The sequence below is a fragment of the Musca domestica genome, unplaced genomic scaffold (genome assembly GCF_030504385.1).
Source record: "Musca domestica strain aabys unplaced genomic scaffold, Musca_domestica.polishedcontigs.V.1.1 35, whole genome shotgun sequence".
NCBI classification, from domain to species: Eukaryota; Metazoa; Arthropoda; class Insecta; order Diptera; family Muscidae; genus Musca; species Musca domestica.
In genome coordinates, this window is record NW_026712315.1 from 8,421,418 (window position 1) to 8,444,092 (window position 22,675).

Here is a 22,675-nt window from a genome sequence, read left to right on the forward strand (position 1 = left end):
TAAAATCGCCACTTTTTACGAATATTTTTAAACCCCAATTAAAGTACAATATAGGCAATTATAAAAAAAAATTGAAGGCCTTGCAGAACCTTGATGGTGAATTATAAAGATAATTGTGTTTATAAAATTCTTTCAAAAGTCTGCTGAAGCAATGATCATGGATTTGTAAGATTAACTTTAAAGGACTACCAGATTCATATCTTAGGATGTATAATTTCGGAAAAAGAGTACAATATGACAGAATTTTCTTTTCTTTATTTCTGTCCGAACATTTCTCTTATTTCGTATGATCTCTTCGGTCTCTCAAAATCCTTTCATATCCATATCCTACTTAAAAATTCCGCAAAACGTTTCACCTATTGGGTGCTCGTAGCCTTGAACTGAGCAAGAAAAATCCCAAGTTTATAAAATGGCATGTCTTCAAAGGACCCAAAACAGCAAAAATATATTTAGAAATATATATTTACTAATATTTTAGTTGATCATCATTGCCTATAATAGTCCTTCATCTCGTAGATTTCGTTAGAATTACAATAATAATAATAAATAAATTACATCTAGCTTACCATATTATCACCACAGGCTGTACCCTCCAGCGCTGGATGCGAAGTCCAAGTGTACCTATCCCTCTGGCAATGAAGATCTCGACAAATATCCGACAATGATTGGCTGCGAGCCCTTGTCGATTCTTTGCCATATTTCAGCATACACTGTTGATTGGCATCGAAACGCTCACCGGGCAGTATACCCTCAGCTGAATGATCTAAATTGTGATTGAATTCAGCACGATTAAATAGACATTTTGCTTGGGATTTCCTAAAGGCAAAATACAACAATTATTAAATCAAAAATACAACTACCTTTGACAGCCTATGTCAACTTACTCCAAAAATAGATTCAATGAATCCCTTGAACATTTCGACCAGGTTATTTTGCCACTACCCAGTGTGGGTGACATTATGTGCGATGTGGGTTCACAGCCATTATCGATGCTATCATGACGCATACCTAAACTGTAAGGAGAATATAATTATTGTTGTTGTTATTGTACGGCAGAAAAAATAATGCAAATCTGACACGGAATATGGTCACTAAACCACCCTCTTCGTGGCTATTGTACAGTGCACTTCAATTCCATGCCATGCCACGCCATCACCGGTTTTAACCTACTTACTTGTGGCCAATTTCATGAGCTACTACAAACACACTCTCAAAATGTTTGCCCTCGTTAATGGTACACGATGATGTGTCGATGCACATGCCAGCCACTGGTGCGAGACCGACCACTTGATTAATCAGTTTGCCTTTCTTATCCACCACATACAAGTCGAGACCTTGGAAGTGATTGAAAAAAAAAAAACAATAAAATAAAGAAACAAACAATAAAAAAAAATCAAAGAATATTGAATGATTTGCAATGCCAAGTAGTTGTAAAATAATTAATATATCCGACAGCCGACATAACAATGCAGAAAAGAAAAAAGAAACATAAAAGTGTTGCATCAATTAAGCGGATTTTCAATTACAAAAAGGCATACTTTTTTAAAAAAGAAAATGCATATTGAGAGATTGAAAAATAGATTAAACAACTAAAAATCTGAATGCCCTCCACCATTTGGAACGAATTTAGCAATTCTCAAAAACAATAAAATCCGCTAAAAATTCTATTAAAATCTTAGAAATACCGAATGTAGCAGTTATATTAGAGTCAATGTGACGACATGGACCTGCATAGGTAACTTTTTTCATAGGCCATTACAATATTCAAATGCGAAACTTAGAAAAAACAAATAAAAAAGTATCGGTCGGTTTTGCCGACAGATGTATACCCTCAGCCCTCTTCACGCTACGTATGTGTGAAATTTTAAGAGCGTTGGACCCTTAATACGCTTTCTTTGAGTGTTATGTTTTTCAAAATTAGATTATTGCTTCCCTTTCTGTGCAGAAAATATATATTTTTTAAATTTCGACCATTTGTTGGGGAGGTACCAGAAGAAGTGAACCGATATACTCCATCTAACTCCAGACCTTGGCTAATAAAATGATTGGGATGGGTGAAATTTGAAGACAATCGAATTCTTAAATCACATTTTATGAGAGTTGTAATTATTTAAAATTTTGACCATTTGTGGGAGAGGTACTTGAAGGAGTGAACCGATATTGTCCATTTTTACACCTAACGTAGAACTGATGCAAATATTAGAATTTGCAAAGTTGGAGCAAAATCGGATCATCGTTTCTCTTCCTGTGCAAAATATATATTTTATTTTTGAAAAATTCGACCATTTGTGGGGGAGGTACCAGAAGGAGTGGAGAGATATATTCCATCTTAACACCATAGCTTGGGTTAATATAAATATTGGGATTTGCAACATATGAAGGCAATCGGACTCTTACATCACATTTTATGAGAGTTGTAATTATTTAAAATTTTGACCATTTGTGGGGGAGGTACTTGAAGGAGTGAACCGATATTGTCCATTTTTACATCTAACGTAGAACTGATGCAAATATTAGAATTTGCAAAGTTGGAGCAATATCAGATTATCCCTTCTCTTTCTGTGCAAAATATATATATTTTTTGCAAATTTCGACCTTTTGTGGGGGAGGTACCAGAAGGAGTGGACCGATATTGCCCATCTCCGAACTCGATCTAATTTTGACAAAAATATTACGATGTACCAAGTTTGGACTAAATCGGATACTCCCTTCGAGAGTTATCGTGCGCACCAGCCAGCCAGCCAGACAGACAGAGGGACGGTCGGACGGACGGACGGACATCGCTAGATCGATTCCAAATGTTCTGAAACGGATTTGGTCCAAAGAGACCTGGGGTCTAAAACCGTTATTTCGACTAGGCACGTTTTGACCGTATCAAATGGTATATACCCTCTGTAGCCATATGGCTGAGGGTATAAAAATCGGTGAGAAATCGAATATACTCTCCATATTATGATGGAGGGTATAATAATCTAGGCAAATTATTTGAGCTGTATGAAATACCGGACTTTAACTCCAGTTGATATAAAATGCACACATGGTTCAATTCAATAGGGCATACTTCCTCCGGCACTAAATCTAAAGGCATAGATGTACAATCTTTGGTGGTTTTTATTTATTTGATGTAGCCAAAACGTGTCACATAAAATAACGAAATAACGATTGTAGACCATAGGTCACTTTGGACCAAAACCGTTTTAGGACATTTGGAGGCGATATAGCGATGTCCGTCAGTCTGGCGCACGGCAACTCTCGAAGGGTGTATCCGATTTCGTCCAAACTTAGTACATAGTAATATCATTGTCAAACTTAGAACGAGTTCGGAGATGGGCAATATCGGTCCACTCATTCTGGTACCTCACCCACAAAAGTTCAGAATTTTTAAAGAAAGTATTTTTCCTTGTAAATAGAGAAAATATTAGATTCCGTGCAAACTTTGCAAATCCCAATATTTTTGTCAGTGCGAAAATGGATAAAATCGACCCACTCCATCAAGTACCTCCCCCACAAAGCTTTAAAATTTGGAATAATTATAATTCTTGTAAAATGTGAAATAAGAGACCGACTGTCTTCTAATTTCTTACTTTACACAATTTTTATTGACACAAGAACTAGTGTAAAGGTAAAATATATCGGTCTACTCCTCCTTGTACCTCCCCCATAATGGGTCAGGATTTCCAACAAATTAATCTTCCATAAAATGCGAAATAAGCATCCGATTCTTTTCAAATTTTATTTTTACTAACACAGGTTCCGGTGTGATAATGATAGACATCGGCCTACCCCTCCTGGTACCTCTCTCATAAAGGTTCACGGTTTGCAATACAGAGTGCAGGTCGCATTTATTATTCGATTGAGATAAAACTTTCCAAACGATATTTCTTTAGTCCAAGGGCGAACCCTATTGAAATTGGTGAGAATCGGTTCAATTTTAGATATAGCTCCCACATATATCTTCAACCGATTTCGGGTTAATTGTGCACCAAATATCCCATTTCCGTCCAAATGACCTGAATTTTGGCACATCCGAATTTAGTCTAAAAGCAAGAACATCAAATTTAGAGAAAATCAGTTCAGATATAGCCGTGTCGACCGTGACATCAGAATAAATGCCGAATATTATCGCGAAAATATTCTAGAGGATGGGCCTTGGACTAAAAAATTTGGCACAGATCAGTACATTGTCTGCAGGCCCGACCGATCTTTTAAAATCAAGTTTTCACTACAAATTTAGATATAGCTCCCACACAATTTTTAAATTATTTTATTTTTTTTTTTAAATTCGTAATTTCTTTATAAAAATCGGTAATACCCAACTTACCCGTCAATATCACGGCATGATCATAATGCAATTTCGGATCTTTAGCGGAATTCCAGCGTGTTTGCCATTTGCAGAAATTACTCAAGTATATATCAATATCACTTGAACGTGGCAGATCCAAGGGATCCTTCTCCAATATTTCCAAACGTTTGAGAACAAAATTAACTCGTCGTCCCAACGATGGATGATGATAGAGAAGCTGGACTCCATTTATCATGGCCAACACGAAACGTATCAAATGTGAGCTGGTATCTTTGGGAAAATTCTTAGCCATATGTTTATAGAGATCGGTATCGACGAAGATAGCCGTCTCTATGTGTAGAACATCGTTCGGGTTGTACCAATCCTTGACGGGTGATATAAAACGTCTAGCACGTTTGATGGATTTTTCCGAATCCATTAAAGAAATTGAGGACTCCGGCTGCTGATGGTGAGGATGTAGATGATGATTGCGGTGATGTGGTTGTCGGTTGTGTTTATTATGGTGGGAGCGATGAGAGGATGGATTTCGATTTTGTCCATTGTGATTGTGACCATTTGAATGATGTGAATGTGGTTGACGCTGATGTGTCTGATGATGTCTTGGTTTAAAGCGTAAATGTAAAGGTACAGCATTATTGTGATGTAATTTCCTAGCATGATCGGAGCCATGTCTTTGCTGATGTGGATCACTTTCAATATTTCTTGTCGCCCTTGTGGTATTCTCCATATCAGCCATGGTCTCAATATTCAAGTCGTTAAACTCCTCCATTTCCGGTTCAAATTGTATATTTTCATTTAATACTGATGACGATTTCGACCAGATGTTGTCATAAATCTCTGATTCCGATTCGAGTATAATGTGAGTGTTATTGCCAAATCTCTCGGGCAGTGGATGTATAATAAAGTCGGTTTGATTGTGATGGTATAGGCCACGCTTGGAAAGAAAAAAGGGGAATATATTTTAAAATTCTTGAATGCAAAACAATATGTTGTTGTTGTTGTTGCTATTGTACTACCTACCACATTTTCACCATCGCACAAGTCCAGCGCCGAATTCTCATTGTGATAGAAACATTTCTCCAAACGTTCCGCCAGTTTGTGTGAGTTCTCAACTAGTTGTGATGTATTGGCATAGCGCCGAATAAAAACGAATGCATCGTCGATTAACTTTGGCGTCTGCTGCAACTTCAAATTGACCAAATGATCGTTATCTGAAAGAAGAATAAAAGGAACCACAAAAAATGTGGGGTGAATGAAAATATCATTAGAGCGGAATTGATATGCCACAGCAGCTTTGTAGTCGTATTCTGCATAAAATATACGAGGTGCAAAGCTGTTGAATGGTACAGCTTATGAATGTTTAAGCTAACTTTTCCTTGAAAAGAGCAAATGAACTAAGTCGGTGTACACTGTCATTAACTTACATTGAAAACCGTTTATATGCCCTCATCCCAAAATAGGAGGGTATATTAACTTTGTCATTCTATTTGTAACATGCCTAAATAATCGTCGTATACAGGTTGAGATACAAAAAACTGCAACATAGTCATGATTTTTATAATTTTTTTTTTTAATTTTATTGAATAAAAGCAACAAATGTCGGAAATAGCATCAAATTTTAGAATAAGTTTAGATTTGTTCGAATTGGTCACCTTTGGCATGAATTATGGACTTTAAACGGCCAATGACACCGGCTCACTCTGTATTTTGGCCCATTCTTAGAGAAGCGCTTGCTTGAGGTGATCGACACTTTGGTATTTTTTAGTGCCAACTTTGCTTTCCAAAATACTCCACACACAATGGTCCAACGGATTGGTATCCGGAGATTTTGGTGGCCATTGTGCGCTAGAAATGAAATAAGGAACCTAATTTTGTAAACATTCTTGGGTGGCGCGTGCTGAGTGCGATGGTGCTGAGTCCTATTGGAATGTCCAAGGTCTGCGGCCAAAAATTAGCCCAAGGCTTAAATACACCCTCCCGAATATTTTCGCGATAATATTCGGCATTTATTCTGATGTCACGGTCGATTAATACGAGCGGAGAGTGACTTTCGGCTATTATTGCGGCCCACACCATCACCATGGTCGGCGCTTGAGTTCTGGTGGCCAACCTCTGACCTCTTTGGCAAGTAAACACGATCATTTTGTTTGTTTACAAACTGCAGGACAACAAATGTTTTCTCATTGGAGAAAACCAAATTCGGCAGTTCACCACTTTCGACCAAGCGAAGCGAAGCAACTCTTTAGCTCATTCGATTCTATTTTCTTTCTGTTGCGGTGTAAGTTCTTGGAATTTTTTGGACTTTCAATGGCTTTACTCCGAGCTCATTTTTCAATATTTGCCGAATGGAATATTGCGATGTGTTCAGCTCATGAGCCATTTTTCGACCAAAGCATCGCGGGTTTCGATCAAGTCGCTTCTTTACTTTTTGAACCGTTTTTGCTGATGTTGCATTCCATTCCGTGCACTTCCTTGACGTCGGGCTACGCTACCAGTATCACGGCAACGAGCGATGGTACGGACACAAAATATTTATTCACATTTAAATGCTGGAGTGCTCTAACGATAGCCACTTGTGGGTTTTCAGCCAAATATAAAGATATCACGCTTGAATTCGATTACGAATAACTGTTTTTCTGGAAAATTCTCACCAAAATGCATTTGTACGCTTGTAAACAATCCAATGAGCTGTCACTGGAACAATTTTTAAAAGCTGGCGGTCGAGTGACTTAGATATGACAGCAGTCTGAAATTGGGTGCGGTTTTTTCATCTTACCCTGTAGTTGGTAATAGGTTCTAGCCCCTGTGGCGGAACATAGTATATAAAGGTCCGCGGTTTGGTATATAGCCGATATAACGCTACCTTCCGATATTCGGCGTTTTGATGATCTTGTACACATTTTTTCACTAATTTGTCCAAAAATTGGCATTTGTAGTTCGTAAAGGGTCCTAGATCCGGTGGCGGAGCAATAACGATACCCACCGATATTCGGTATTTTGATAACCCTAGTCACATTTACCCACGAAACTGTTTCAATTTTTGATATTTAAGAAGATAACAATCCTTAAAGTAAAAAATTGTCTATGAAGGTTCCCGTTTTGGTATGGCCCCTCGCCCAGTTTCTTTAGCCAAAATTTGGTGGGCTCTAAAAGTTCGTCTGGCCGAACTTAACGTTTTTTCACTTGATTTTTATACCCTCAGCCACCGAAGATTTGTATCATTTTATAATGCTAAAACATGCATCATCGAAACAAGGGTTTTAGACCCTTGATCTAATGGTACCTCCTCCACAAAGGATAAAATTTTTGAATAACAAAATACTAATAAAATGCGAAATTAACCACTAATTCATTCTAAACTATGCACATTTAAATATTATTACTAGCACAAGATCTGTTGTGAAAATGGAATATATCGGAACACTCCTCGTGGTGTCTCCCCCACAATGGGTGAAAATTTTGAATACCTTTAACTCTCATAAAATGGGGAATATTCCTTCTCGCAATTGGCTCAAGAACGAAAACTCACAGATCATCATCATCAAAATTTAAATTTTGGTTCACCCTGTACAACTCTAGTTCAATCGCTTGAGATGTTGCAAACGACATGATAACATCACCATAAGCATTTTCGTATAGACTACCGTAAAAGCAATTGGTATAGGTCCACAGTATTTTTGTTTGTTTTAGGTCATGGTTCAAAAACAAGATAAGTTCTTAACTGATAATCACTGATAACAAACTCTCAACAAATTTAAGTGATTTCACCGAGATTGTTGTGATAAAAACTCTGGCACCTTATCGTATTCGATTAATAATGTCAAACGTCACTTAAGTTATTTCTATTTTCATAACTTCTTAGGATAACTTGAATCAAAATTTTTATTTTGTATATTTGAAATAAGATAGTTTTGAAATAATACCACGGTCTTTCTAAAGATATTTTTGAAGACCTTAGAGCTGTTGTTTTTTAATATTTTGTTTGTTTAAAACAATATTTTTTCAACATCATTATATTATAATCGAATGATAGAAGATTTTTCAAAAATATATTAAAATGACTTATTTAAAAATCTAAATATTTTAAATTTTTCTATGGTGTGGAATAAAAAATAGACTTTTTAAGGACTTGACATTTTAGGATTAAAAAAAAAGTAAAAAAACATTAAGTTCAGCCGGGTCGAACTTTTAATACCCTCCGCCTTAGGGTAAAGGAAACATGAGAACCCATCATGACCCACAAATACCAATTTTCAGACATATTCGTGGGAAAAGGTCGCAAAAATCATCAAAATATCGAATATCGGGAGGTACCGCTATATGGGGCTATACAAAAATGTGAACCTATACATATAATGTTTCGTCACCTGAGCTAGAAACCACTATTTTAGACTAATCCGTGAAAAAGTGTGGCAAAAATCATGAAAAAATTAAAATTAAATGTTACCATTTGGCATTGTGCTATCGAATAGATCTAAAAACTTGAACATTAAAGTTGTAATGTAGTTTTACAGGTTATGCTAGCATTTTGAAATTTTTTTATTTTTTTATGTGGGTCCCTGTTGGTGGTAGGTTTGCGAAAAAGAGGTGGTTTTGGAAATAAGTACTACAAATACACGAAAAGAACTAATAGTCAAGATGAGATGAAAACTGCAACCAATTCAGACTGCTGCCATTTCTAAGCGACTTAAAATAATTCAAGTGACAGCTCCTTATATCATTTACAAGCGTACAAATGCATTTTGGTGAGAATTTTCCAGAAAAAAAGTTATTCGTGATGGAGTTCCAGCGTGATTCTTTATATTTGGCAACAAAAAGCACTCCAGCATTTAAATGTGAATATATCTTTCGTGTCTCGTACCATCGCTCGTTACCGTGATCCTGGTAGCGTATCCCGACGTCAAGGAAGTGGACGGAAGAAAACAACAACATCAGCAGAAATAGTTCAAAAAGTAAAGAAGCTGCTTGATCGAAACCCGCGTCGCAGTGGCCGAAAAATGACTCGTGAGCTGAACTATCGCAATATTCCATTCGGCAAATATTAATAAATGAGCTCGAGTTAAAGCCATTGAAATTCCAAAAAGTACAAGAACTTACACCGCAACAGGAAGAAAATAGACGCAAAAGAGCTAAAGAGTTGCTTCGCTTGGCCGAAAGTGGTGAATGCCGAATTTGGTTTTCTCCGATGAGAAAACATTCGTTGTCCAGCAGTTTGTTAACAAGCAAAATGATCGTGTTTAATTGCCAAAGATGTCAGCTGAAAATGTATGTTCGGTTGGCCACCAGAACTCAAGCGCCGGCCATAGTGATGGTGTGGACCGCCATAACAGCCGATGGTCGTTCTCCGCTCATATTAATCGACCGTGTCATCAAAATAAATGCCGAATATTAACGGCAATATTCTGGAAAGTGATTTAAAGCCTTGGCCATGCAAACATATTGGCCGCAGACCTTGGACATTCCAACAGGACTCAGCACCATCGCACTCAGCACGTGCCACCCAAGAATGGCTACAAAATGAAGTTCTTCGCTTCATTTCCAGCGCATAATGTCCATGTCGATCAACTCAAGCAAGCACTTCGCCGGAAATGGGCCAAAATACCGCAGAGCATCCGGGATTCAAAATTGGCGTTGGTTTGGAAATGCGTCCTATATTTGTGCGAAAAGTACTATATGGAGCTAAACTTGGTCTCAAATCCTCAAATTTGATATTGAGGTTGCTGTTGATATCTGGAGTTGAGATATGGCGATGATTTTGGAAACATATACTATAATTGTACGGAATGTACTAAATAGTACATAATTTGATGTTGGGTGACATGGGCTCCCTAAATTTGATATAGAGGTCTCTGATGGCATTTGGAATTGATAGATAGAGGTGGTTTTGGGATTGTGTACCATAATTGTTCGAAAAGTACTAAATGTTACCAGATTTGGTATGGTGTAAAGGAATATAGCCAAAGGCTTAAAATTTGATATAGATGTCACTGTTGTTGCCTGTGGTTAAATCATGGAGGTGGTTTCGGAATTCCGTACTATAATTGTTCAAAAAGTACTAAATGTTATTATTTTCTGATTTTGGTACCTAGAGTGAAGTGATGTAGATAGTTTTGGATATGCAAATTTCTGAATTTTATCACCGTTGATTTCTAGAATAACATGTGGAGACGTTGAAACAATTTTGGACAGAAAAATTGGATGTGGTTTCATTGTGCAATGGTTTTACTAATATCCTTCTCGGTAAACTACAAAATGAAAGGCTTTGAAGACTTTTTGGTGCAAAAGGTAAATAGTTTCCTATTATTCTTTCCGAAAAAACTAAAAACTTGAAAGTTCGAACATTTTAAGTACGAAAATTCAAGTGATGTTTTGATTAAAAAAATTTTTTCATCAACCTGTAAATTTTGAGCACTAAAAGACCTAACACAAATTGTTGGAACGAATCTAAATTTTGAAGGTGGACTTTTCGCTGTCGAAAGAGTGGGCACTTTTTAAAAAAATCTAAAAATACATTTTCGTAAGCTTGAATTTCGAGGATTACTGAATATAATTTCTAAGAACTTGAATATTGATGATTGTTTCAAATCCTCGATTTTATTCCAAGGAAGAACCTAATAATTGGGACTTCAATATAAAAAAATGTATAATTTTTTCCAAAAATGTTCTCATAATTTTTTATGAAATATATATGATCATAACATTTTTTTTTTTAATTTTTTTTTATAAAACAGTAATGTTGTCATAAATGAAATAAAATACTTTCCAAGGGCTTCTTTAATTTTTTAAAATATTTAATTTTTAAGAACCCGAAGAGTACAGATTTTTTAAAGATAATTTTCCAAAGACCTGTAGCCATTTAAAATATGTCTTTCAAAAAACTAAATTTTGCGAATTCTTAAAAAGTATTCTTTTAGAGAATTTGATATTTTTGTACACTTAAAAATTGGTTATTGTGCACTTAAAACTAATATATTTTTGCCAAAATATTTTCTAAAAAAAGTTTGTAGAATTCTTTTAAACCAAAACAAAATCCAACCTAATCAGCTTACATTTACATACTAAGGGTATATATCGTTATTACACGAATGTACTTTTGCGAACACCCTCGTATAGATTCTAATATGCATAGCACTTAGAACTGCCATACTAATTTAAATTCATTGACCGCAAAAATTAACTTCGACTTTGTGTTGTTCTTCGTTGGACGGAGATGAAGACGGAGATTGCATATTTTGATATGCTTTGATACTTTTGAAACATTTCCAAAGAATTCATCGGTGGCAGAAGGTCAAGTGGAGCGAAAATTGAAATGAACCATTATTTAATAAAAATGTATATGGGTGGCAGATCTTTTGAAATGCAAAAGGGAAAAGTAGGCCTTGCTAAATATAAGGCAGGAAAATGTAGATATCATTTAAGGAAAAATAGCAGTTCCCTTGTCACCAGGAAACTGGGAATTGAAGCTTTGTTGTCTAGTGTACGGAAATCAGCAATAGGTTTATGTGGAAAATCATCTTGTTTTTCCTCTGAATTGATCTATTAACCTCTCATCGCTGAGGTTTGTTATTGCTCTCCCGGCGCAGTTCAAAGCTGTTTATCATTCATCAACACTTGGTAGCCAGATGGCAAGTGCATCTCTTCCAATCAAAAACCCTCTACCCCCTCCAACAACACTAATTGCATTTAATTAAACAATGGACATTGTCTATTTCAATTCATTTTTCCCTTTCTCTTAGTTCTTCATTCATTCAGCTGTAAAGCAACTGCAAAAAGAGGTCAAATAGGTCTTTGTTGCAAAAAAAAAAGAAAAAAACAACCATAACATTGGACTCTAAAAACTTTAGCAGAGCGGCAAAATATCTATGATAGAGATAGCCCAAGGCAAAAAGTGCTCAGCAGAAAGATGCCTACAAAATTATTATGGGCCATATGTTGCTTCCATGTAATTTACATTTTAACAATTGAGCTGACTACCCTTCCCCTCCCAGTCCCCTTGCCAGCCAGGAAAGGTCTATGCAAAATGAATGGCTTACCTTTGATTTGCACCGATACGATTGGAGGTAACTCTTGGGCGCCACTACCTTGACTATTTGTCGTTTGTTGTTTTGGTGTAGCTGTTGTTGTTGTTGCGGCTGCTGGTTCATTGTCAGATCGTTTAGAGCGATGCACGACTGCAGCAGTGACGGTTTCTAAACTATTATTTGGTATTTGTAATTCCACAGACTCCCCATCATCTTCGTGGGGCGATGCATCGACATCTGTTGGATGAGCTGTTGCAGCAGTTGGCCGATATATTAAATGTACCAATTTTATGGAACGCTCTGCAAATAAAAATTGAGATAATAAAGATAAAAAGCAATGAAGTATTGGTTGGGGATAACATAATAAAGAGGTTGGAGTTGAGAGATGGTGGAATTGGTTTTCTAAAAAGTTATTTCTAAAAATTGTTGAATAAATGGCAACTCTTTACGAAAACAACTGAACAAGTAAGAATGCAGTAAGTTCGGCCAGGCCAAAGTTTGAATACCCTTCATCACTTGGAATGAGTTTGGAAATTTTCAAAAAATTAAAAATCGTTAAAAATTTGTTTTAAACTTAAAAGTACTGAATGTGGGGAGTTATATAAGGGTCTATACGAAGACGTGGACCTTCATAGGCAATTTTTGTCATAGGTCATTACATATTTAAATAAAAAAAAAATAAATATTCCGGTGAATATAGGAGGTACCGATATATGGGGTGTATGCGAAACCCTGGACCTGTCTGTCTGTTGAAATCACGATACAGCCTACATTATTTGACGTAGAGCATTGTAATCTGGAGCACTAGTTTGCGTTGTGCCTCGGAAGGTTGGTATTAGTTATTATTGGTCCTAGGATTTTACTAACGAGATTGTCGGAAGTTCGGTATTTGTAGTCTGTAAATAAGTCCACAAATATGTTTTAATAAATATTTTATTCGCCTCACGACTTTTATAGGTTGAAATAAAACTGCAAAAAAGTCAAACGCCATAATTTTTACATTTTTTTTAAATGTTGTTGCATGAAAGCAAAAAATGTCGGAAATAGCATCAAATTTTAAAATAAGTTTAGATTCGTTCGAATTGTCAACCTTTGGCACGAATTATGGCCTTCAAACGGCCAATAAAATCGTCAGACGCTCCCTGCGGTATTTTGGCCCATTCCCGGCAAGGCGCTTGCTTGAGGTGATCGACACTTCGGTATATTTTAGTGCCAACCTTGCCTTCCAAAATACTCCAGGCACAATAGTCCAACGGATTGGTATCTGGAGATTTTGGTGGCCATTGTGCGCTAGAAATTAAGCGAGCAACCTCATTTTTGTAACCATTCTTGGGTGGCGCATGCTGAGTGCGATGGTGCTGAGTCCTGTTGGAATGTCCAAGATCTGCGGCCAAAATGTTTGCGTACCCAAGGCTTTAATACACCCTCCAGAATATTTTCGCGATAATATTCGGCAATTATTCTGATGCCACGATCGATAAATACGAGCGGAGTGCGACAATCAGTTGTTTGGCAGCCCATGCCGTCACCATGGCCGGCGAGCGCTAGTGTTCTGGTGTCCAACCGAAGGTGCACATTTTCAGCTGACCTCTTTGGCAAGTAAACACGATCATTTTGTTTGTTTACAAACTACTGGACAACGAATGTTTTCTCATCGAAGAAAACCAAATTCGGCAGTTCACCACTTTCGGCCATGCGGAGCAACTCTTTGTCTCTTTTGAGTCTATTTTCTTTCTGTTGCGGTGTTAGTTCTAACACTTTTTGTAATTTCAAAGACTTCATCCCGAGCTCTTTTTTCAATATTTGCCGAATGGAAAAATGCTATATATTCAGCTCACGAGCCATTTTTCGGCCACTGCGACGCGACGATCGAGTCGCTTCTTTACTTTTCGAACCATTTTTGCTGATGTTGCTGTTTTTTTCCGTCCATTTCCTTGACGTCGGGTTACGCTACCAGTATCAAGGCAATGAGCGATGGTACGAGACACAAACGATTTATTCACATTTAGATGCTGGAGTGCTCTAACGATAGGAGCTGTGACTGGAATAATTTTAACAGCTGTCGGACGAGTGGCTTAGAATTGACAGCAGTCTGAAGTTGGTTACAGTTTTTTTCATCTCACCTGCATACCTTACTTATTCTTAAAAGAGCAATATACTCTCATAAATGAAGCTATGATAATCAGTAAATCATGTTCGTAATGTTGCGTAGATTTTTTTCATAGACGCCCAAGGTATCTCATCAAATCCATTTCCCTCCCTTCATCCACAATTTCCTTTTAATTCCACTCATCCCATACGATTAGTGTTTTTTTCTTTGCGGTTCCGAAAGCTCATTTCTTTGCCATTGAAGCGTAAATTTCCAAACACAATGTTGCCCATGACAAAACCATAGATTGCTCACAAATATAGGTGACTTATATATGCATGTACCTCAGCTGGCTTGCTAGCAGCGTATAAGTGAAGTTGCAGAAAAGTATCAAATAACACCTTCGATTTGCTGCAAACTCAATAAGTCAATCATGGGGGCATATCTCTCCCCAAAAACCAAGTAATCCACACCAACCATCCAAACCGACTGGGCCAATTAAGTGCAGAAATGAAAACAAGGAGAAAAAAAGAATAATAAAATACTGCAATAATTAAGTTAAACCACTATTTAATCGAAGAGAAGGAAAAAAACTGATGGAAAAAAACAATTATTGCCATGATTTGGTTAAACTTAAATGTACTTGTTGCCTCTTTTAGGGGTTATCTTCTTTCAAGGAGTGGGTAAAGTAAAGGGAGAAATTAAAGATTGTCATGGTATTTCTGCCGATTTGTGATGCAATATGTTTACTGATCAGACAGGGAAAGGGTGTTCGTGGGGTGCCTCTGCGCAGACACACTGTTACTCAGAATATAATTTGTTTTTTTTTTTTGGTCAGTATCCTGCAACTTTTAATGGACAATGATATTTTTCCTTGTTAGACAATTAAAATCTTTAGCTTCCCCTCAAATTATCAGAAAAACAGGTTAAAGAATAAAACTTCAGCCTATGTCAATTTATTAAAATACAGGGGGAGATAAAAAACTGCAACCAAGTTCAGACAGTGGTCACTTCTAAGCCAATCGTCCGACAGCTGTTAAAATTATTCCAGTGACAGCTCAATATATGGTTTAAAAGCGTACAAAATCATTTTGGTGAGAATTTTCCACAAAAAAATTTATTCGTGATGGAATTCAAGCGTGATAATGTGAGTTCTTTAAATTTGGCTGGAAAACCACAAGTAGCTATCGTTAGAGCACTCCAGAATTTAAATGTGAATAAATCTTTTGTGTCTCGTACCATCGCTAGTCAGCGTGATACTGTTGGCGTAGCCCGACGTCAAGGAAGTGCACGGAAGAAAACAGCAACATTATCAGAAATGTATCTAAAAGTAAAGAAGTGACTTGATCGAAACCCGCGTCGCAGTGACCGAAAAATGGCTCGTGAGCTGAACATATCGCAATATTCCATTCGGCAAATATTGAAAAATGAGCGAGGGTTAAAGCCATTGAAATTCCAACAAGTAAAAAAGCTGTAAGTTCGGCCGGGCCAATCTTTGAATACCCTCCACCATTTGGTATAAATCTGGCAACTTTCAAAAAAAAAAAAAATCCGTTAAAAATTCTGTTAAAATCTTAAAAATACCGAATGTAGGATAGAATACCGATTAGGATCTGTACGACGACGTGGACCTGCAAAGGCAACTTTTGTCACAAGCTATTACAATATTCAAATGCAAAACTTGAAAAAAAAAAGTCTGTTTATAATGTAGCTAAAACCAACAAAATTCCGAATACAGGGACTATACGAAAACGTAGACCAGCATACAAAAGTTTTTGTCAAATTCGAAATAATTACGGTAAATAATGTCGCTAAAATCAATACCGAATATCGGGAATACCGTTATATGGGGGCTATACGGATTCGTGGAGCTGCATACGAAATTTTTTGCCATAGGTTGTACTACCCATTACGAACTTCAAATACGAACATTGAAACAATTCTGGTGAATAATGTTGCTAAAATCATCAAAATACCGACTATCGGGAGGTACCGTTATATGGGGACTATACGAAAATGTGGACTTGCATACACACATTTTTGTCATAGACTGTAGTACCTATTAAGAACTTTAAATACGAAATTCGAAATAATTCCGTTAAATCATGTCGCTTAAATCATGAAAATACCGAATATCGAGAGGTACCGTTATGTGGGGGCGATACGAAAACGTGGACCGACATGGCCCATATACGATCTTAACCTGCCTACTGGTAAAATATGTATGCATGCAAAATTTTAGCCTTCTGTCTCAATTCTTTCGCAAGTTAGCGTGATTACAACAGACAGACGGAGAGACAGACATACAGATGGAAATCGCTAGATCGTCTCAGAATTTTACGCTGATCCAGAATATATATACTTTGTAGGTCCTATTATTTTTCGAGGAGTTACAAACGGAATGACAAAGTTAATATACCCTCCATAGAATGGTGGAGGGTATAAATGATCGCTCTCCGGTCGTATTAATCGACGGTGGTATCAGAATAAATGCCGAATATTATCGCCAAAAAATATTCTGGGCACGCAGACTTTGAACATTCCAACAGGACTCAGCATCATTGCATTCAGCACGCGCCACCCAAGAATGGTTACAAAATGACGTTGCTCGCTTAATTTCCAGCGCACAATGACCACCAAAATCAACGGATACCAATCCGTTCGACTATGGTGACTGGAATTTTGGAAAGCAAGGTTGGCACTAAAAAATACTAAAGTGTCGATCACCTCAAGCAAGTGCTTCCCCGGGAACGGGCCAAAATACCGCAGAGCAACATTCGGGCGGCGTGTGACGGTTTCATTGGCTGTTTGAAGGCCATAATTCGTACCAAAGGTGACTAATTCGAAAAAATCTAAAAATAAAAATCTATAAAAATTATGGCGTTTGACTTTGTTGCAGTTTTTTATCTCACCCCGTATACCCTCTCTAGCCATGTGGCTGAGGGAATAATTAAAGTCCAGTGGATGTTGAGGTGTTTTAGGTCAAATTTCAAATTTGTAATATTTTATTTGGCTTTATCAAAAGAATTTTTATATAGTTTTTAAATTTTTACTCCAATATGGTCATTTATCATTATTTTAGCAAAAATATTTTTTGTTATCAAATTGCTGTCATATTAAAAATTGTATCTAGTCTTTAGAGACTTTCCTCTATCAAAAACTTGTCCCCTAAAAATTCAACCCTGATCCAGCTCATTTTATTAAAATAATTTTTTTATTATCTTCTCATAATTTCATTTGTCATCTTTACTATAATAAGTACATACATCTAATTAACCATCGGTTGTCAATGGAAACTTACCACTTTCTTTATTCTAAATGTGCTCACTCTTCCACTCCTCCCCCATGTGAAAAATCAAACACAACCATACTTACTTTTTCTTGACTTTCCAAATATCAACTCGCGTTCATGTTCTTCCAAATGCTCCAATAAGTTATCTTCATCAATCTGTAACGAAAACAGAAAACAAACAACATCAACAACATATATTTAAATTTCCATTTCAAATTAAACAGTTATTGTTTTAATTAAAACGTCGTATTCTGCAAAATATTTAAACGTTTTGATTTAATAATTTAAGAAAAGTAAAAAAAAAAAAAACGAAGACAGCAACACCATGCCCTACAAAACAAAAGGCAAGACCAACAATGAGATACAGAAGATCTTCACTTTGTAGCGATTGACAGCAGAGGCGGTAGCACTTTCACTGTGAATTTCCATATCCATAAAATTGACGACGGGTGCCACTGCTAGCCCAGATGCTGTTGAAAGCAAAGCTGCTAACAATGCAAAACGAAAGAAAACTAAGCATTAACACTTGAGCTCATTTAAAAGCGAGGGACGGAGGAGGAGGAGATGTAGTCATATCAATGCCATCCGCCATCACCAACAGTAGCACGGATGTGTGCGGGATGGATGCGGCTTTTTGCCCATGAATATAATGAAGAAGAAACACATGTTTTCATTTACTACATTTTCTTGAAAGCGTTACTCTTTGTGTGTGTGTGTGTGTGTTTTTTTTTTTTTTTTTTTTGAGAACAGAAATGAATGAATGAATAAAGTTGGTATAACGGCATGTTATTCAAATACTAATTAATTTTCCAAAGCAGTTCACGTTATGGAAACGTGTCTGTAATTGTCATAGTTTTCTTTTTCTAGAGTATAAGATCTATAAATGTGTGTCACCTCGAAGGTATTCTACTAGAGAAGACAGGAAAGTCGTAGTGTTTTCCACCATAGAGAACCAGAACTACTTCTGGGAGAGAATATCAGAATGTCTTCCTTTGTAGAAGCCAATATGGTCTTCTTCTGCAGAAGCGGGGAAGAGACCAGAAGATTTTCGTCTATAGAAGACGAGGAGGTCTTCTTCCATAGAAGACGAGAAGGTCTTCTTCCTAAGAAGACGAAGAGGTCTTATTCCATAGATGACAAAGATGTCCTTTTCCATAGAAGACGAGGAGGTCTTCACCTATAGAAGACCAGGTGGTCTTCTTCCATAGAAGACCAAGTGGTCTTCTTCCATAGAAGAGACCAAGTGGTCTTCTTCCATAGAAGAGACCAAGTGGTCTTCTTCCATAGAAGAGACCAAGTGGTCTTCTCCATAGAAGAGACCAAGTGGTCTTCTTCCATAGAAGAGACCAAGTGGTTTTCTTCCATAGAAGAGACCAAGTGGTCTTCTTCCATAGAAGAGACCAAGTGGTCTTCTTCCATAGAAGAGACCAAGTGGTCTTCTTCCATAGAAGAGACCAAGTGGTCTTCTTCCATAGAAGAGACCAAGTGGTCTTCTTCCATAGAAGAGACCAAGTGGTCTTCTTCCATAGAAGAGACCAAGTGGTCTTCTTCCATAGAAGAGACCAAGTGTCTTCTTCCATAGAAGAGACCAAGTGGTCTTCTTCCATAGAAGAGACCAAGTGGTCTTCTTCCATAGAAGAGACCAAGTGGTCTTCTTCCATAGAAGAGGACCAAGTGGTCTTCTTCCATAGAAGAGATCAAGTGGTCTTCTTCCATAGAAGAGACCAAGTGGTCTTCTTCCATAGAAGACCAAGTGGTCTTCTTCCATAGAAGACCAAGTGGTCTTCTTCCATAGAAGACCAGGTGGTCTTCACCTATAGAAGACCATGTCTTCTTCTATAAAAGGCCAGGTGGTCTTCTTCCATAGAAGACCAAGTGGTCTTCTTCCATAGAAGACCAAGTGGTCTTCTTCCATAGAAGACCAGGTGGTCTTCACCTATAGAAGACCATGTCTTCTTCTATAAAAGGCCAGGTGGTCTTCTTCTATAGAAGGCCAGGTGGTCTTCTTCTATAGAAGACCAGGTGGTCTTCTTCTATAGAAGACCAGGTGGTCTTCTTCTATAGAAGACCAGGTGGTCTTCTTCTATAGAAGACCAGGTGGTCTTCTTCTATAGAAGACCAGGTGGTCTTCTTCTATAGAGGACCAGGTGGTCTTCTTCTATAGAAGACCAGGTGGTCTTCTTCTATAGAAGTCCAGGTGGTCTTCTTCTAGATAAGACCAGGTGGTCTTCTTCTAGATAAGACCAGGTGGTCTTCTTCTAGATAAGACCAGGTGGTCTTCTTCTAGATAAGACCAGAAAGACCTCTTCTATAGAAGATCAGAAAGATCTCTTCTATAGAAGATCAGAAAGATCTCTTCTATAGAAGACGAGGAGACCAGGAAGTCTTCTTCTACAGAAGACCAGGAGGTCTTCTTCTACAAAAGACCGGTAGATCTTGTTCTGTAGTAGACGAAGAGATCTCTTTCTACAGAAGACAAGTAGGCCTTCTTCTATATAAGACCAGGATATCCAAGATTTATAGGACCAGGAGGTCTTCTTCTGCAGAAGTCCGGTAGGCTTTCTTCTATATAAGACGAAGGGCTCTTCTTCTCTAGAAGGAGAGGAGATCCACTTCTACAGAAGGCCAGTAGGCCTTCTTCTGTAGAGAACCAGGAGATCTTCTTCTAGAGAAGACCACAAGGCTTTCTTCTAGAAAAAAAAACACAAAGTTTCCTTCTAGAGAAGACCAGGAGATCTTTTTCTAGAGAAGAACATGAAGTCTTCTTCTATAGTAGACAGGAGGTCTTCCTTTATAGAAAACTTCTTCTATTGAAAATGAAGAATTTATAGAAAACCAAATGGTCTTCTTAATTACAAGACCAAATGATCTGTTCTGTCAGAAATTACCACAAGGTATTCTATAATAAATCATAGGAAGATAGTCTGTTTTAAAAGTCTCAAAGGTTGGCTATTTTTTTTTTTTCTTTCTTTTCTACGTTCTTTCTACTTAAGATTCTTCCAGAATAAAAATAAAGATTTTCTTGCGTGTCATTATGAGCCAGTTAGCCCTGCTGGGAAACAACCAATTATGTGAAATGCCCAGGTCCACACACACCACCTACCTGCCCCAATGATGATAATAACAGCAATTTGGCAGCAAAAAAACGAATTACATTGTTTTGCATGCTAGCATATTTTATAATTTATTATTATTTTTAACCACTGACTCTGCCAAGTTCTACTTCGTGCTGTCGATAGAACTTGACGCTCATGTGTAAAAAAATTTCAGCAAAAGAAAAATATTTTCATTATACGCATTATTATTCCACCTACTGGCTACATGATACTGTTATGACCATAACACTGGTGAAGAATTGTATATGGATATATCGTAGATTATCAAAAATTTAGCATAGATTTCATTTGTATCTATTAGTCTCTTCTTGTATACATATGGAATTAGGAGGTCATTGGGATGTACCATACCAGATCTACATAGATTACAGGGTGAGATGAAAAACTGCAACTGCTGTCATTTTTAAGCCACTCGTCCGACCGCTGTTAAAATTATTCCCTGGCGTACAAAAGCATTTGGTGAGAATTTTCCAGAAAAAAAAATTATTCGTGGTGGAATTCAAGCGTGATAGTGTGATTTCTTTGTATTTAGCTGGGAAACAACAAGTGGCTATCGTTAAATGTGAATAGATCTTTTGTGTCTCGTACCATCGATCATTACCGTGATACTGGTAGTATAGCCCGACGTCAAGGAAGTGGACGGAAGAAAACAGCAACATCAGCAAAAATGGTTCGAAAAGTAAAGGAGCGAGTGGCCGAAAAATTCGGCAAATTTTGAAAAATTAAATCGTGGTAAAGCCATTGAAATTCCAAAATGTGCAAGAACTTACTCCGCAACAGAAAGAAAATAGACTCAAAAGAGCTAAAGAGTTCGCTTGGCCGAAAGTGGTGAACTGAAGAATTTGGTTTTCTCCGATTAGAAAACATTCGTTTTCCAGCAGTTTGTAAATAAACAAAATAATCGTGTTTACTTGCCAAAGAGGTCAGCTGAAAAAGTGCACCTTCGGTTGGCCACCAGAACTCAAGCGTAGGCCATAGTGATGATGTGGGCCGCCATAACAGCCGATGGTCGCTGTCCGCTTTTATTAATAGACCGTGGCATCAGAATAAATGCCGAATATTATCACGAAAATATTCTGGAGGGTGTATTAAAGCCTTGGGTACGCAAACATTTTTGGGCCAGACCTTGAGCATTCCAACAGGACTCAGCACCATCGCACTCAGCACGCGCCATCCAAGAATGGTTACAAAATGAAGTTCCTCGTTTTATTTCCAGGGCACAATGGTCACTAAAATCTCCGGATACTAATCCGTTGGACTATTGTGTCTGGAGTATTTTGGGAAGCAAGCTTGGCACTAAAAAATACCAAAGTGTCGATCACCTCAAGCAAGCGCTTCGCCGGGAATGGGCCAAAATACCGCAGCGCAACATTCGGGCGGCGTGTGACGGTTTTATTGGCCGTTTAAAGGCCAAAATTCGTGTCAAAGGTGACCAATTCGAACAAATCTAAATCTATTCTAAAATTAGATGCTATTTCCAGCATTTTTTGCTTTCATTCAATGAAATTCTAAAACGAAAATTTAAAAATTATGACGTTTAACTTTATTGCAGTTTTTTCATCTCAACCGTAATTATTCACAATTTTGTCCCTATATGTGGGAGATGCCAAAAGGAGTGGTCCGATCTCTACCATCTTCACACCAGATTGTGCTTAAGTAGAAGTATTGGGATGTGTGAATTTTTAAAAGAATCGGAGGCTCTTTTTGTTTCACTGTTGTTCAAAATTTTGACCCGTTGTGATGGAGATAGCAGAAAGAGTATGCCGATTTATCCCATCTTCAGACCAGATCTTTTGTTAACAAAACAAGTAAAAGTCGGCCGGGCCAAACTTTTAATACCCTCCACCTTAGGGT

The 22,675-nt window shown here is 37.4% G+C and overlaps 1 protein-coding gene across 1 annotated transcript in view; it reads right to left on the reverse strand.

Annotated features, from left to right (window-relative positions):
- Nucleotides 1-22,675, reverse strand: part of LOC101893463 (uncharacterized) — a 58,790-nt gene that overhangs the window by 10,446 nt on the left and 25,669 nt on the right. The window contains exons 3-9 of the mRNA XM_005176506.4: nucleotides 17,789-17,861; nucleotides 12,337-12,624; nucleotides 5,324-5,514; nucleotides 4,322-5,237; nucleotides 1,175-1,334; nucleotides 885-1,013; nucleotides 567-816 (exon numbers count right to left, since the gene is read on the reverse strand). Of these exons, the coding sequence (XP_005176563.1) occupies nucleotides 567-816; nucleotides 885-1,013; nucleotides 1,175-1,334; nucleotides 4,322-5,237; nucleotides 5,324-5,514; nucleotides 12,337-12,624; nucleotides 17,789-17,861 (2,007 nt within the window). The remainder of the gene's footprint in view (nucleotides 1-566; nucleotides 817-884; nucleotides 1,014-1,174; nucleotides 1,335-4,321; nucleotides 5,238-5,323; nucleotides 5,515-12,336; nucleotides 12,625-17,788; nucleotides 17,862-22,675) is intronic.